Source organism: Lagenorhynchus albirostris, chromosome 10 (genome assembly GCF_949774975.1).
Source record: "Lagenorhynchus albirostris chromosome 10, mLagAlb1.1, whole genome shotgun sequence".
In the NCBI taxonomy this organism is placed as follows: Eukaryota; Metazoa; Chordata; class Mammalia; order Artiodactyla; family Delphinidae; genus Lagenorhynchus; species Lagenorhynchus albirostris.
Window position 1 is genome coordinate 60,167,351 of NC_083104.1, and position 15,033 is coordinate 60,182,383.

At 44.8% G+C, this 15,033-nt stretch overlaps 2 protein-coding genes and 1 non-coding gene across 4 annotated transcripts in view; 1 reads left to right on the forward strand and 2 right to left on the reverse strand.

The window, feature by feature from the left end:
- BEND6 (BEN domain containing 6) overlaps positions 1-5,006 on the reverse strand; it is a 58,285-nt gene extending 53,279 nt beyond the window's left edge. The window contains exon 1 of the mRNA XM_060164107.1: positions 4,656-5,006. Within this exon, the coding sequence (XP_060020090.1) occupies positions 4,656-5,006 (351 nt within the window). The remainder of the gene's footprint in view (positions 1-4,655) is intronic.
- LOC132528303 (small nucleolar RNA SNORA18) lies at positions 1,401-1,531 on the reverse strand. The gene has a single exon (XR_009543182.1). It is a non-coding gene; the product is annotated as a small nucleolar RNA SNORA18 (small nucleolar RNA).
- A 445-nt stretch (positions 5,007-5,451) lies between the features above and the next one.
- Positions 5,452-15,033, forward strand: part of DST (dystonin) — a 500,594-nt gene continuing 491,012 nt past the window's right edge. Inside the window, exons 1-2 of one of the 2 annotated variants that reach the window (XM_060162516.1) lie at positions 5,452-5,684; positions 6,251-6,285. In XM_060162516.1, the coding sequence (XP_060018499.1) occupies positions 5,504-5,684; positions 6,251-6,285 (216 nt within the window). In that variant the 5' untranslated portion in view covers positions 5,452-5,503. The remainder of the gene's footprint in view (positions 5,685-6,250; positions 6,286-15,033) is intronic. The other variant, XM_060162518.1, reaches the window with a different exon arrangement.

Sequence of the window (15,033 nt, forward strand, 5' to 3'; positions counted from 1 at the left end):
ATTTCTGAGAGTAAAAAACTTCACTCAGGATCAAGAAGGTTGCCAGTCCAAAATCAGTATGATTTACTTCAAATCATTTATTGCTAGAGCCATTCTTACCCAAACTTTTTGTTTTCAAGGGGGTAACATTCCAATGGAATGTCTCTGTGTGATTACCAGTTGGGTCATCTACTACCTTCTATCGAGGTTTGTAATAAACGCTTACAAACAGCCAGAGCTACATTCCAAGGCATTCGTTCTCTTTCCCTAAAAATCCTTCTTCTAGTCTGAGCATTAGTAGCCAGGGCTGGTGGGGAGGGGCCCAGGGGCAGGGAGCCATCACAACCAGTCAGGGTCAGTTTTAATTCTGCAGAGTCAAAGGCAGTCTGAGAGCAGAAAGAACTGGTCTGGGGGACCCAGGGAGCATGAGGACAACTATCTAAACCACAAATGCATTGGAGAGGTCACCTTCTCCCCTCCCTTCAACTCTCAGTTTCTCTCCCGCTGCTGGCTCCATCTCCCAAGTTGTACCCCTGTCCTGACAAAAGCCCATGTGTTGCCCTTTACTCAGGCTTTACTTGCATTTCTACCCATGCATTCTAGAGTTAAATTTCACCAAAGACTGTAGACAGCACTCTTGCCTCTTTCCCACGTCCTCGTCCCTCTCCAATCCACTCCCGTCCGGGTTCAGCCTCTCCCACTGTGATGAGCCAGTTCCCCGGAAGGTGTGCAGAGGGCTCATCATCACTGGTCCTCAGTCCTCAGGCTCCTTACCCCAGATGTGCATCTGTCCTGGGAACCCCTGAACTGGAAGCACTTCCCACGTGTCATCTGCTCTCCTTCTCCAGTCCACAAGGGGAAGATATCTCCAAAGCTCTGATTCCAGTTTTTGGTTTTTTTTTTTTTACTTTCTGCACAAAGTGTAAAGGTTTTTTTCTTTTTATTAAATTATGTGTAACATAGGCAAAATTATTTCAGTCAATAAATTTTTAAGGAATTTCACATGTTCTGATTTTTTCCACTGCCAATCACCTTTGTTTCACCAAAGCCAGAAACTTCAAGATAAGGTAGCCCTTGCAAAAAGAAGTTTTGCTCAATCCACAGTTGTCATGTCAGTCCGTCCACAATCCTTTTAGTTGGGCTTCTTTGATCTCCAATGGAATATGGACAAACTTCAAAATTCCCCACCTGTAATCTTTGGGATCCAATTTCCTCAAGCAGTTTTCTTTAGGACCATGTTTAGGGTCAGGAGATGGATCTGCCTGGTTCTGAATTTTAGATACCCTTTAAAAATGCATTAAGTTCAAATCATATTCACTCCTAAGCTGTCACACCCTAGAACAGTAGAGATCATTGGGATGTGCCAAATACCTAAGATAAAAAAAGTTTGACTGTTTGGCTTTTCACAGTTCACTTGGCAGCTCTGTCTTGTAGTTCTTCCCCACAGATCTAACACGTAGTTCTATGAGTAAAGGAAACCACGTAGTTACTCTACAAGGCGTTTCCAGCGATGTAGGTTTACAGAAAAAGCCCCATCAGGATAGACCTCAACTGATACCAGTTCTTTCTACACTTTCTCTTCCATAGTCATTTCATCCACATCAGTGACTTCAACTATAAATTGATGTGGGTGATTCCCATCTGTCTCTGGTTCTCAGTCTCCAGCCGTGTTTTCATGGGTAATTTCACACGGATGACCTTCTGACACCTCTGCCCCTCAGTGGGTCTGAAACTCAGTTTGTCACCTCTGCCTTCACAACTCTTCCTTCACCCGAGCCCAAAACTTGAGTCCTCTGCAATCCCTGCCTTTCCCTCAATTGGTCACCACACAGCTTAGATGGATCCTTCTCTTCTTTTCTGTATTTCTCCCTGACCCAAACATCAGGAATTTGTGCCATAACTTCCTACCTCTAGGGAGGTACTGCAGAAGATGTTTCTGTCATGTTATGAAAGCCCCTTACTCTTATCTTTGGGAGCAGAATGACTCAGTGATGAGGGGCCTTGGGGAGGGCCTGGGGCCACCAATGGGCAGGGCTGGTATATGAAAGGTCCCTCCTCACACACGGTCCTGCCTCTTGCTCACTCGTGCTGCAGGCCTCGTGGATTGGAGAGCGTGAGGCTCTTTTTAGCCTCTGGTCTTCAGGTGAGAAGTAGTACAGGTAGGGTTCTTTCCTGCTTTACTGTTGGGAAGGACTGTAATTCTTTAGCTGTGACTGGGCGGGGGTGAAGAGTTAGTGGAAAAGGAATAAGACGCCCCATTTTGGCTTTGAGCCTAAGCTATGCTCTTCAATCTGACTTCACCCTGAATAGGGTTAACATTTTAATTTCCTTTCGGTTCCTCGTGTGTGTTCTCAATTTGGTTGAGCATCTAAAGGGAAAAAGGGCTGCAGGGTGGACCATCTTCTACATACCAGATACCAAACTCTCTTAACTAATTTCCCCAACTCATTTGTCTTCTCTTGTGTGACAGTGCTAGCTCACTATAATAAAAAGTCAAAAAATTATATATACTTTTCCATTTTCATTTTTTCATTCTTTGGTATGAAAGATTTGGCCATGGACTTTCCTCCTCCACCCCTACCTCCAAACTTTAAATTTGTGAATTTGATATAATGTCAATTATTATTTTTTAATGAAAATCTATCAGAAAGAAAAGGTATGAATTTTACTAAATTAACTTCCAAAAAGGATTGATTGGTTGATTTAATATTTATTGAATTCCACAACGCATTAGCATCACACAAACACACAGAAAGAAGCAATTAATAACATGCCATTTGGAGAAGGGAGTGATAAATTAGCAACAAACAAAGCAGAAAACAATGGAACCTAAATACTAAATTCTTTCAACGATTTGGTTTGCTTATTATTATTATTAGTATCCTTGAGATAACTGATGCAAAGAACAGAAATGAACGCATCTAAAAAGAAATATCTATAATCCTACTGCAGGGCAGTTAAGTATTTGCCTGCCAAAAGAGATAAATGATGTTCTTGTGTGCACTTCAAACTTACAAATGGCTGCAGCAAGACTCAGAGTGATAACAATTGTGCTAAAGTCGTAACTCAAAATCATAATTGCTATTTAGTTGCTTTCTGTTGTTATAAATGCACAGTTTGGGGCAAAATGGTTACTATGCTGTATTTGCGGTCTTCGGCATGTTTCAAGGATATTTAGGGCCATTTCAGCTCACTCACAAATTTTCCTCAATAAGTATAAAGTAACGATGACCTTCCTCATTAGTTATTTCTCCCAATGTTTGCAAAAGGTTAATTCAGTTTTGTTGTTGTTTTAAATTACTCCACCAGGCCACTGTGAGGCAATGCGGTACAGAATTCTTCCTTTCCTGTTGTGCCCCACACGGCAGGCTCCCAGGCTTCTCCTCAATAACCCCTGCACAGTGGATGGCAATGTGGTCTCCCACTGCAGTGGCTGCGGTATCAGGAAACCTTTGAGCGACCTGCACAAATGCAGTGCTACCTATCAGGCCCAGAGCCAGGGACCTTGTAAGCCCATCCTGCAGGCACTCTGATTCACCATTCTCACTTTATACAGCATCTGCAAGCAAGGTCCACCTTCAAACCAGAACAACTGAATGAGATAATGCTTATTTTATCATAGGAAACAAGATGTACATAAGAAAACTCAATCCATTGTTTCCCATGGTGATGAATCTGGCATTTAAGACGTGCATTATTCAATGCCTTTTTGAGTGTCCTTTAATGCTTACACGTGGTAATACGTTAAAGGCCTTAAGAACATCAATGGTAAGCCTTTATGCAGAGCTGAATAGTGTATTTTGTATAGTTAGAAAACCACACTGATCTTGAGATCCTACAAACAAATAACAAAATTAAGTATTGTCATCGATTTTTGAACTGCTTTCCGGAATTTTACAAAATACTTTATTAAGACACAATTTCTTCAGTCTCCGAAATATTCCAGAGTCCACCCTAGTAGTTACTAGCAACTCCACAAATGCAGTAATGGGTTACCTTGTCACTATAATTGCAGTTTCTCTACGCGAGCAAACAAAACAAGCAAAACCCAGCCCCGCACGGGAAAAGCCAGCACTGGCTCGGGAGCAGCAGAAGGCGACAGAACACCGGCCGGCTGAGGTCACTGTCGCAATTGGTCCGGGCCAGGTGGCCCGGCGGCCGCAGGGACAGAGGCCACTGCAGCGCCCCCGCCGCGCCTCCCGCGTCCGCACTGCGCCAGCGGCCCCAGGAAAATCTCCAACTGCAGGATTCCTTTTGCTGATTACGAAGAAAGGGGAGGGGGCAAGAGGGAGAAAGGGAGTGTGTGCGTTTTGAGTGTGATAGATCACTACTTCCTCACTCGCCCTACAAAATCTCTCCTCAAAATATTTACAAGCCAATCTCCAACTTCCTCCATCTGCTGGTTCCTCAATCTGAAATTGCCTCTGCCTCCAATTGCACTAAAGGAGGCAAGGTTTTAGGGTCAACATGGATACAAGAGGATGCAAAGTGCCCCCTTCTCGGCTGAGTGACAGAGTTCAAGTCTGCAGACCCGAGCGCTCCGCCGGGGAGCGCGCCCAGTTCAGGGGGGACGGACGGGACGGGCCCCCGTTCCGGGGGACCCCAATTCCCAGGAAAGGCCCTGCCCGGGGCTCACGCTTCGGCGTGCAGGAACCCCCCCGCAAGCAATAGCTCACCCAGCTGCATCCTCCGAAGCCCCAGCCTCGGGGTGGGGCGCGGGGAGGTGGGAAGCAGGGGCAGCACCGCCTGCAGGCTCCAGTCGGCGCCTCGCGGTCTCCCCGTGGCTCCGGGGCGCCCCCTGTCGCCGGGCTTCCAGCGATCTGGGCACGGGAGGCTGGAGAGGTGGCAGCCCGGGCGTCCGGGAACGGAGGGGCGCCCGGCCCGTGCCCCCCGGACGGTGCGGACCGGCGGGCGGCCCCGCGGGATGGCGCTGGACGCTCAGGCCCGGGCGCAGCCCGCGGCTGCCGCCGGAGCCGTAGCAGCCATGTCCGCGCGCCCGCGCTGCCGCAGCCCGGCCGTGATGTCATCCGCTGAGCCCCCGCCGCGACGCCCCACGCCCGCCCCCCGCGGGCCGCCGCGTCCCCGCCCCGCCCCACGTGCTCCCGGCTTTGGGGATGCAGAGGCCGGCGGTGGCCGTGGGACGATGCGCAGAGCCCAGGTGGCCCCGTTGCCGGCGGCGCTGCCCCTCCCCGTCCGCCGCGTCTCCGGCGGGGCTGCGCCCGGGGGCTGCGCACGGGTGGGGGCGGGGGCGCCCGGGGAGGGCGGGGTGGGCTACCCGCGGCCAAGTCCGTGCCAGGTCGCCGTCTGCTGAGTCATGGCCAGCGCTGCCCGCAGCCCGGGCTCACTCGCGTAGCGCGGCGGACGCGAGTGTGCAGCCATTGGGCCGGGCGCGGGGCCGCAAGCGTCGGGCATGACGCGCTGAGCTGCGCTCGCCCGTGCCCGCAGCTCAGCGTGCGCCCCGCGCGGGTGCTTGTGCCGCCGCCCTCCAGCCCCGCCGGCAGCCGCCGCCGCTTCGCCCCGCACCATGATTGCCGCCGCTTTCCTCGTCTTGCTGAGACCCTACAGCATCCAATGTGCCCTTTTCCTCTTGTTGCTTCTGCTGGGCACCATCGCCACCATCATCTTCTTCTGCTGCTGGCACCGCAGGCTCCAGAAGGGGAGGCATCCGATGAAATCGGTCTTTTCGGGTCGTTCAAGGAGCCGAGGTAAGACACCCCGCGACGGGCTTACTCGGGCCGGAAGGAATCTTTAAGCCGATTTGAAGAGGGAAGCGCGCTCTCTGGCTTCCGCGCTGCTCCCTCTACCCTATCCACGCCCGCTCCCCTAGCCCAGTGCGTTTCCGTGTTTAGCGTCCCTGTCCCCCTCCTCGGGTCGGCCGGATTGGGGTGACCGCGGGAAGCAGATCGCCGGGAGGTGGGGGGAACGCACCAGATGCTTGGTGTCAGTGTGCTTAAGCCCTGCGGATGGCTGGAGCGCAGTCCGGGCTGCGGCAGCCTCGTCCACCCCCACCCTCCGGCCGGCGCTGGACCGTGGGGCATGGAGAGTTCGGGGCTCCCCAACTCCCCCAGAACTTTCCCTGAAACTTCTCGCGGAGAAATCACCTAGAGACCGATGGCCTAGTAAACAGCCCTCCCAGCAGGCTGTCCCCACTGCGTTAGAGGCGTCCGGAACGCGCCTCCCCGACCCTCGTCCCCCGGGTAAGTCGTCCGTGACTCGGCAGGTGAAGAACAAGGAGTTAATTGACGTCTCGTTTTTCTTTTTTTTCCCGCAGATGCTGTTTTGAGATCACACCATTTTCGTTCCGAGGTAATTTATTTAGCGCGCACGCTCAAGGTCAGAAGAAGTTCTCTTTGCTGGGTACCAATATTAATCATATGGGTGTTCAGAAGCCAGTAGGGCGTTGAATGGCGAGCATGCTACCCCCAAGCCGAAAGGGACGTGTTTCCTTTTAAGTGACTCCCCAGCATGAGTGCCTAGTGAACGGTATTGGCAGATCTCTTGTGTCCTGGAGCCGCTGTGCTGGAAGGGGTGAGACAACCCTTAAAAGCGGCCAGACCTTAGGAACTGAGCCTCGGGATGGATCTCAGTTTCCTTGACAATCTATAAATCGCCCGAAGCTTTCTGGGTGCAGGCAGCTGGCGGCGGCTGTTCACTTGGGTATCTAACCTCAGCTGGGAGCTTTTAGGGAGCTGGTGCAGAGCAGTTTGATCCATGTGCATTTTCCTTTAGACTTTCAAGTTTATATTCCTATTCACCCGGAAAGAGCTCCATGTTTTACTGGGGATGTCTGATGATTTTTGCAGAGCGATGGTGGTAGTGATCTGGCTTTACTAACAAAACGTGGACCATCCCTCCATAAACAGGTGACCTGGCTTTGCAGCAATTCAGTGGAACTGTTGTAGGACTAGTTCCGCTGGAGATAGACCAAAATGAGAAACACAAGCTCTCCCTGACCCAGCATTTCTTGATGAATTTCCAGGCCAACCCTCCACTTAATGCGAGATGATTGTCCCTCTTTTCCCACGAGTTTCACACAGCCAGGAGGGTGCTGGTAGCAATGTTTGATGCCCTTTGCTCATTTTAGCAAAGACTTCATAGTTAGAAACGCTCCATTGACTTGCCATTTACCTGAAAAGTTATTTTACATTTCATTTCACTAGTTAATCCAATGTTTTATTCCACCCTAGATGTTTGATTGGACTCTGGTTGCTTGATAGCTTTTACTGCATTACTATAACATCGTTATAATGTGGCACAATGAATAATTCTACATGGAACCCCAGTGGGTGAGAACTATTAACTCAATTTAGGACTGTAAAGAGAATAAAATAACCAGTCAGATAATCAGAGGTTCCATTGCTGCCTTTACACTAACTAGCTGTGTGGTGCTGGGAAACTCTCTCAACTTCTCAGCCCTTCAACTATAAAATAGGGCCAATAGTACCTTATAGGGCTGTAGGGGGAGGGCAGGTTTACCAGTAATCATGTTAACAAAACCCCACTTAGTTCATAGTAGCTATTCAGTACTGGGTAGGTATCATTACATTTTGTAAAATTGAATTAAAAATGTGTAAAAATAAAAGATCTGTCCACAAATCTTAAAGTCTTTATTAGATTAATTCAAAGTTATGTGAAACAGCATAAGCTGTGCCTGTTATGAACCAACACTTTTTGAATACTTGATTAATTTAATAGAATAACCCATTTAGAGGTGACAAAAAATAAATCACAGCCAGGGTGCGAACACCAAAATTTAGGATTTTCATTTTAAAAGGAAATCACCAGTCCAGTACGTGTAAATGATAGAACCAGAATAAGAATCCTGTTATGGGTTGTTAGATTAGTCATCAAGTGTTTCAACTAAAGCATAGGCAGAAAAAATGAGATAGGTCTACGTTTTGTCTAGTTATCTGTCAGTTAAGCATTTGTCCTGAGCTTGCATTTGGTTAGGAAAGCTGGGAGTGATTGTTTAATGCCATAGCTCATTTCACAAGATTCCTGGTACAGGTTGACATCCTGTGTGTGCTTCGTATTTGCCTTGTCTGCCGGGCTGGGAACATCATGACGGCATGGACCAAGTCTCTCTTGTTTAGGGCTATATCCCCACTGCCTGGTGTATAATGGGCTCTTAAGTATTTATCAAATGAGTGAAAAATTCTCTGTGAGTGCCAGTTCTTGTAACTGGGCAAATACAACTCAGAATTGGGCCAAAAAGAAAAATGCACATTCTCAGGACGTTGCTCAGAATTCAGCATTTGCTGAATCCCAACTCTTATTTTATCTTTCTAGACTTTAAAACATTGCCCTGGAGTTTGTGTTAAAAAATGTGAATCACTAATTATAACAAAATGTATTTGGTTAGATTTTTTTTTCTCAGAAAGTTCAATGCAGTATTAGCTTCATTTGTTGATAGGCCTCCCATGTTCCTTTTCATACCAAGTCCCTGGGTTAAACTACTCAAAGAATGTCATTTTATAAGTAAAAATTGTGAGACTGTTCCATGAGAATGTCATATTTCATCATTGTTTCATGTTCGCCACAAATAAGACATTTTCCTCTACGGAAAACAGAGGGGATTTTTTTTCCTTCTCCGTTTCTACCAAAATGCCATTTCCAGCAGGATTTTCTCCTTGAGAAATACCTATGAAGTTTTTGGATTCTAGCGTGTTAGAAAATTAGAACTTGTGTCACATAATGGCTATTCTTGTTGCTTTGTAGCAGTAGCTGCTGCAAAATAAGTATCAAAGAAAATGTTTTGATTTTCCTACAAGTTATAGTCCTGTCGAGTATTCTATTCCTCATCCCAATCTCAGTCAGTAGATAATTCACTCTCAGTATTGCCGTGGCTGTCAAATGAGGAAAATGGGTTTAGGATCTGCGGACTTATTTTGAAATGTGAAAGAGCTTTGGGAAAGCCCTGGAACACATGAGGAAGTTCAGTTAGCTCTTGGCTGCTTTGCTTGGCGGAGGATATTGCTTCTGCTTTCCACACGTCCAGGAAAGTCCAACTGGAGAGGAAATTTCAGGATGTTTCTTCCCAGGTAGGAAGAGAAATACTTCTCCACGGGGGAAACCATGGCATCAGGACTCAGTGTGCTTTGGGGAAGTTCTGCAGCAGGAAAAAAAGCCACGTGTCTCTTGTGAGGGGCTGCAGCTTTTCCCCCCTCACTAAGTGGATAATAAACACCTTTCTTCAACTCAGTTTCTTCCTCATGAAGCTAGAAATAAATGATTCAGAGATTTATGAGATGTTTGGGAACCATAACCACCAACAGCCCCTTTTTATTTTCATATACTTGCAAACTCATCTCTACTGGCTTAAGAGTTCTCTAAGTTTTAATAATAGCATATGAGAATGTAAAATTATTAATCTACTCAGCAAGGGCTCAATCTCCAATTCTCTGACAGATAAAAGGCCCAGTTAGATAGCTAGAAATATGTGCTTTGTATATGAAAATAAAATACTTGTACCATATATATAGTAATAAACAATATATATAGTGATGAGAGGTGATTTCACATGGAGATGGGACGCAGTCTGGAAACCAAGTGTTCATTCTGGGTCTCTAAGAAGGATACTTTTCCTGGGGACTTAATAATGTTTGATGCTGTGACTTTACACAATGCTTAACTGTTTCCCTAGATGCCTGTGGTGAAGATCAGACAGTGACAGTCCTGATTTTAAGGAAATCTCGGAAAGTGATATGGGTAATTGAGGTACCATTAGATTACAAGAAAGAACCTTGTGAGCCCTTCAGTAGAGTGAAGACAATTACATATAATGCCCTTGGAGAATACCCAGCATGAACAGTGGTACATGATCCCTATTCATCAGCTCGGTGGAATAAGGGCAGCCTTGTTTGATATCAGCAGAGGCAGGAGGGTGTTTTGTGTCCATCAGGATTGAGTAAATATCTTCACTTCCTGTTTAAGGGAAAGGAACCAAAAGAGTTAACTCTAGTTAACTCAAGCGAGATAAGGACTCAGTAAGACAGGAACCCCCAGCTACATTTTGTCTGCTGTGTAGTGTTTAACTGTGTCACTCACAGCTCAAAGAATCATATGCCCAAAATTCTCAATGAAAGAGAGAGGCTAAGTGGAGTGAATTTTTAGTGGCGATTTCTTACAGAGCTGAATGGGCAAATCCTTTGGGTTTTTCCAGTAATTTTCCACGTTATCGTAGATGAAAGGATGGTCCACACTGACCCTCTTGGCCTCATCATGTTTCCAGAGAATCCCTGCACCAAACCATGGAAAAATGGTCAGTGGAATACCCATAGTTCACAGCTTGTTGTGGAATTTGCATCTTTCATTAAGGGTTACTCAGTGGATTAGAGAAACTGATAGTTTATTATTTAGCTCTCTTTTACAATTAGGTTATCTTTATAAATAAATTCTTTGCCTAGAGTTAAATTCTAGGTCTAAGTTAGTTTATGCTGATTAAATCAGTCTTAAGTTGAATTCCACACATGATACAGGGTTCATTTTGTTTCACACAATTATTTTAAAAACAAACATTTACTTTTTCATCCTTTATGAGGTATGGTATTAGAGGACAGGAATAAGAATGGGTCTGAGGTGTAGTCCCTGCCTTGACGATGACTTCCAGGTCACTCCCAATATCAGTGCTGAAATTTTATAGTTACTGGTTTCTTCTGCTCCAGTAACTGAACTGACATCCAACTATGAATCACAAATCTGATGGGAGCATCAGAGGCCAAGCTGTGCAAGTAAAGCCAGTACATTTGTGAGAAAGACAAATTCACCCCATTCACCAAAGTCACTACCACCATATAATTTACCCTTACTTTAGCTACGTGGCAACAAAGCAGAATGCTAAAAGCAAAAGAAGAAGAAGAAGAAAGAAGAAAACCCACTTTTTTTTTCATGCATCCAAACCTTTTAAATCCAGTCTAGATGAAAGTGGAAACAAAAGCTTTTTCGGAGAAGTCTGAAATCTTTGTCTAACCTCAAGGGTTAGGAATGACTCTTTTTGAGATTGCAGTTACAACATAGAAACAGGCTAATAACAAGTATTGGTTTAATGGAAGGATTACAGGAGTAAGAGTTCAAAGTCCTGGCTTTGGGTTCCAGCTCTGCCACTAACAAACTGTGCCGTCTTGGTCTAGTCTTTTAGGGTCTCTGAGATTCAGACTTTCTGTTTTCACTGGTAACATGAAGATGATCTCTGAATCTCCTTCAGAGTAAACAGGCCCTGTTTCTGTTACGTGCAAAAAAGCATCCTGCTAAAAAAAGGCATCATGTAAAACATGATTCCTTCTAGGAACTGAAGGCAGGTAAAGATAAAGATACAATTAGCATAAACACAAAGTAACAAATTATGTATAGAAAAGGAATGGTTGGAATACTTCTGATGATATGATTGCTTCTGGCTGGGGTGATCAGAGAAGCCTTCCAGGAGGGGGTGATATTTCTGCTGCAGCATGCAGGCTGAGTAGTACCTGGCTAGACAGACAGGGGCTCAGAGCAAACCCCCAGGCCAGCAGAACCGCTTAAGAATAGGCAACGATTAAGGAAACACACCTGTTTTCAGAGCTCAGAACACGCCAGTATGATTAGAAGAAAGGGGTCTTGAGATCACATCAAGATGGAAATATAAGTAGGTGCCAGCTATAATAAAAAATAATTTTTGTGTACCACTTGACAGCTGACAAAGGCTTTGACAGAACATTATTTTATTTGAATGCCTTAGGAGGACACCTGCTGTGAGCCCTCTCAAGAGAAGGAAAGACTTTTGATTTCTTTTCTAGTAACTATGGCCAAACAGCCTGATCACTCTTTTTTCTCTGTTACGGAGAGTGGAGAGTTGTGGCCTCAGCTGCGGAGGCCTGGGACCATGATTGGCTGGGGGTCTTTCTGGTCACGCCGAAGCTGTACTCTTGCAGCGCATTGCATGTTTCAGGTCTAGTGCTCAAGCATCACTGGGTTATATTTGACTGCAGACACCATATGTCCAGGGGTTTGTGACAACCTGCTCCTGTGGTCATTACAACTCCTAATGCAAAGCATAGTAAATTTGCAGGCAATTTATTATGTACAAGGCTATGTAATATATTACAGTTTTTAAAAGTATTTGAAATGTGTCTCTGCTTTTAAACTTCTTCCTTGAAGAAAATCCCTCTCCCATAATAATCTGAATGTCTATTTCCTCCTCAAATCCTCAAGCCTAGCCCTTCGCCCTCAGCCAGTGACTTTTGTCTCCTAACTCACAGAGAACAACTTCTTGCCCCTACAAACTAAGTGGCATCTTAATCTTCCCTCCCAGCCCAAGGAAAACTTCATCTGTCCTCCCTATGGGTATTTTATGCTTATGCCATGAATTCCTTGTCTTCCTGTCTCTTGGGAGCTGTTCTGTGAGTCGTCCCCTCCTTTCTCTTCTGATGCTCCCTCTCTCCTGGCCCCTGTTTCTAACACATAAACATCATAGGTGCGTCCTTTTGAAAACAACGTAAACCTCCCTATACCACCAGCTCTTCTCTTAAGAAAAGTTCTCTGAAATCTGCCATCTCCTATTCCTCTCCTCTCATTTACTCCTCAATTTAGTAAAATCTGGCTTCTGCTGCTACGACTTGAAACCACTCACCCTTAGCTCAACATTGAGTTCTAAATTGTTACATCACATATTTCCACCTTAGGTTTAATCGACTTATCTTGCATTGGACTTTGTTGGCCACTGATCCCTTCTTGAAACTCTCCCCCACCCCCAACCTTTTTTCTCTGGCCACGGCTCCCTCTGTTCCTGCACTGGACCCTCTTCCTACTTAGATGTTGACATTCCCAGCGTATTCCCTTGCTCATAATTTTTCAAATAGCTTTATTGAGATATAATTCACATACTATACAGTTCACCCATTAAAAATGTACCATTCAATGATTTTTAGTGTTTACAACGTTGTGCAGCCATCACACAATTTAAGAAGATGATGCAACAATGCAGTCATGCATTGTTGGTCAGCTTCTGGCTGACTCACAGTTTGCCTCTACGTGGTCTGTCCTCTTCCATCAAGCCAACCCAGGCTGGTTCACATGCAGTTAGATTCAGGTTCCAATAGCAGCAAGACTGGAAGTGCACTAGGCCTCTTGAGGTCTAGGCTCTCAGCTCATAGACGGCCTCTGCTCACACATTGTTTTGGGGAGTGGGGGAAATAGAGGGCTGATGGGAGAAGTTAAATAGTGTTGTGGCCACTTTTGCAATTTTGTAGCTAATCTTTTGATTTATGTTTAGTTTGCTGCTGTCTACTATCTCTAAAACACTCATTTTGAGCTTTTTCTGTCGTTTTCCCTGGGCAGTCTTTTCTAATACCTTCACTTACATCTGTATAAAAATTACTTCCACCTGAAATTTTTAAGCCTAACCATTTCAACAATTTTGGGGGCTATACTTTCCAGTTTTAGAATATTTTCCATCACCCCAGAAAGATTTCTCATGCCTGTTTTCCACTGATCCCTGTTCCTACCCCTAACCTGCAAAACCATGAATCTGCTTTTGGTATCTGTGGATTTGCCTTTTCTGGACATTGTATGTAAGTGGAATCATATAATAGGTAGTCTTTTGCATCTCTGGCTTCTTTCACGCATGTTAATGTTTTCTAGGTTCATCCATGTTGTAGCATGTATCAATAGTTTGTTCATTTTTATTGCTAAATAGTACTTTATTCTATGACTATACCACACTTCATTTATCCATTCACCAGTTGATGGACATTGGATTTTCCCCCAATTTTTAGCTATTATAAATAATGCTGCTGTGGATATTTGCTTGAAATCTTTGTGTGGACATATGTTTCTATTTATCTTGGGCAGATACCTAGGAGTAGAATTCCTAGCTTGTATGGTAAGTATGTATTTAATTTTTTGAGGAAATTGTCAAACTGTTTTCCAAAGTGGCTGTTCAGTGTAACATTCTCAACAGCAGGGTATGAGGGTTCCAGTTTCTCCACATCCTTGACAATACTTGTTATTGTCTTTTTGATCATAGCTCTTCTAGTGGGTCTGAAGTGGTATCACTTTAGTTTTCATTTGCATTTCCCTAATGACTAATGATTTTGAGCATTTTTTTCGTGTGCTTGTTAGCAGTTCAGAGATCTTAGTGAAATGTTCAAATCTTTGCCCATTTTTATTTTATTTTATTTTATTTTTTACTTTATTGAAATACTGAGTTTCGAGTTCCATCTTTAAAAACGAAATGGGCATTTTGGACAATACATTCGTTACAGAAACTAAATAAAATGGAAAGTTCTAGCAAACTAAATAGTCTTCTTAAAGAAATTTCCTCCACTGCAGGAAATCTTGCATAGTCTCCTGGCCAGTCATCTGGAGCAATTCTTCACATAATTGATGATTTTAATTTAAAATTTAAGTATTCAAATTCTTTATGTATACCTCTTAAGATTTTCTATTTTTTCTTGAGTCAGTTTGATAATTTGTGTCTTTCTGGAAATTTGTTCATTTTATCTAAATTGTCTAATTTGTTGGCCTAATAGTATTCTCTTTTGCTCCTTTTAATTTCTGTAGGGTTGGTATTACTTTTGTTGGTTCCTTTTGTGTTCATCCAGCCAGAAGGTTGGGGTTTGCTCCCCTATTCGTTGCACACTTCTGTGACTGTGCTTGTGTCCAGGGCCAGGTGGCAGGAAGAGAGGGAAAGAATACAATGGGAGTTTGTCCTAGTTTCTTGGGATCAGAAAGGAAGGTTTCCTTCCTAAGAGTTTTATTTTCTCCTCCTTTGGGATTTCTAATGTCACTGCTCGTGGGATTGCTTGAAAGCTGAGGCTTAAGAGAACTCAGAGAAGAAAAAGATGGGGGATTTCTGCACTCTGAGTCTTAAGAATTCTCTTCTTCACTCCTCAAGCCAGAATGAGGGGACTTTTCCTGGAGCTGTCTCTGCCTCAGCTCAGTACCCAGCTCTGGGTTTCAGGCTGAGCTGCTTGCTTGCATTCAGTCTGGGGGATACTGGAGAGCAAACATGGCAAACTCATCACTGGTTTGGTGGTACTTCGAATTCTGGCCTTTTTACTTCAAACCTCTCGCTACTCT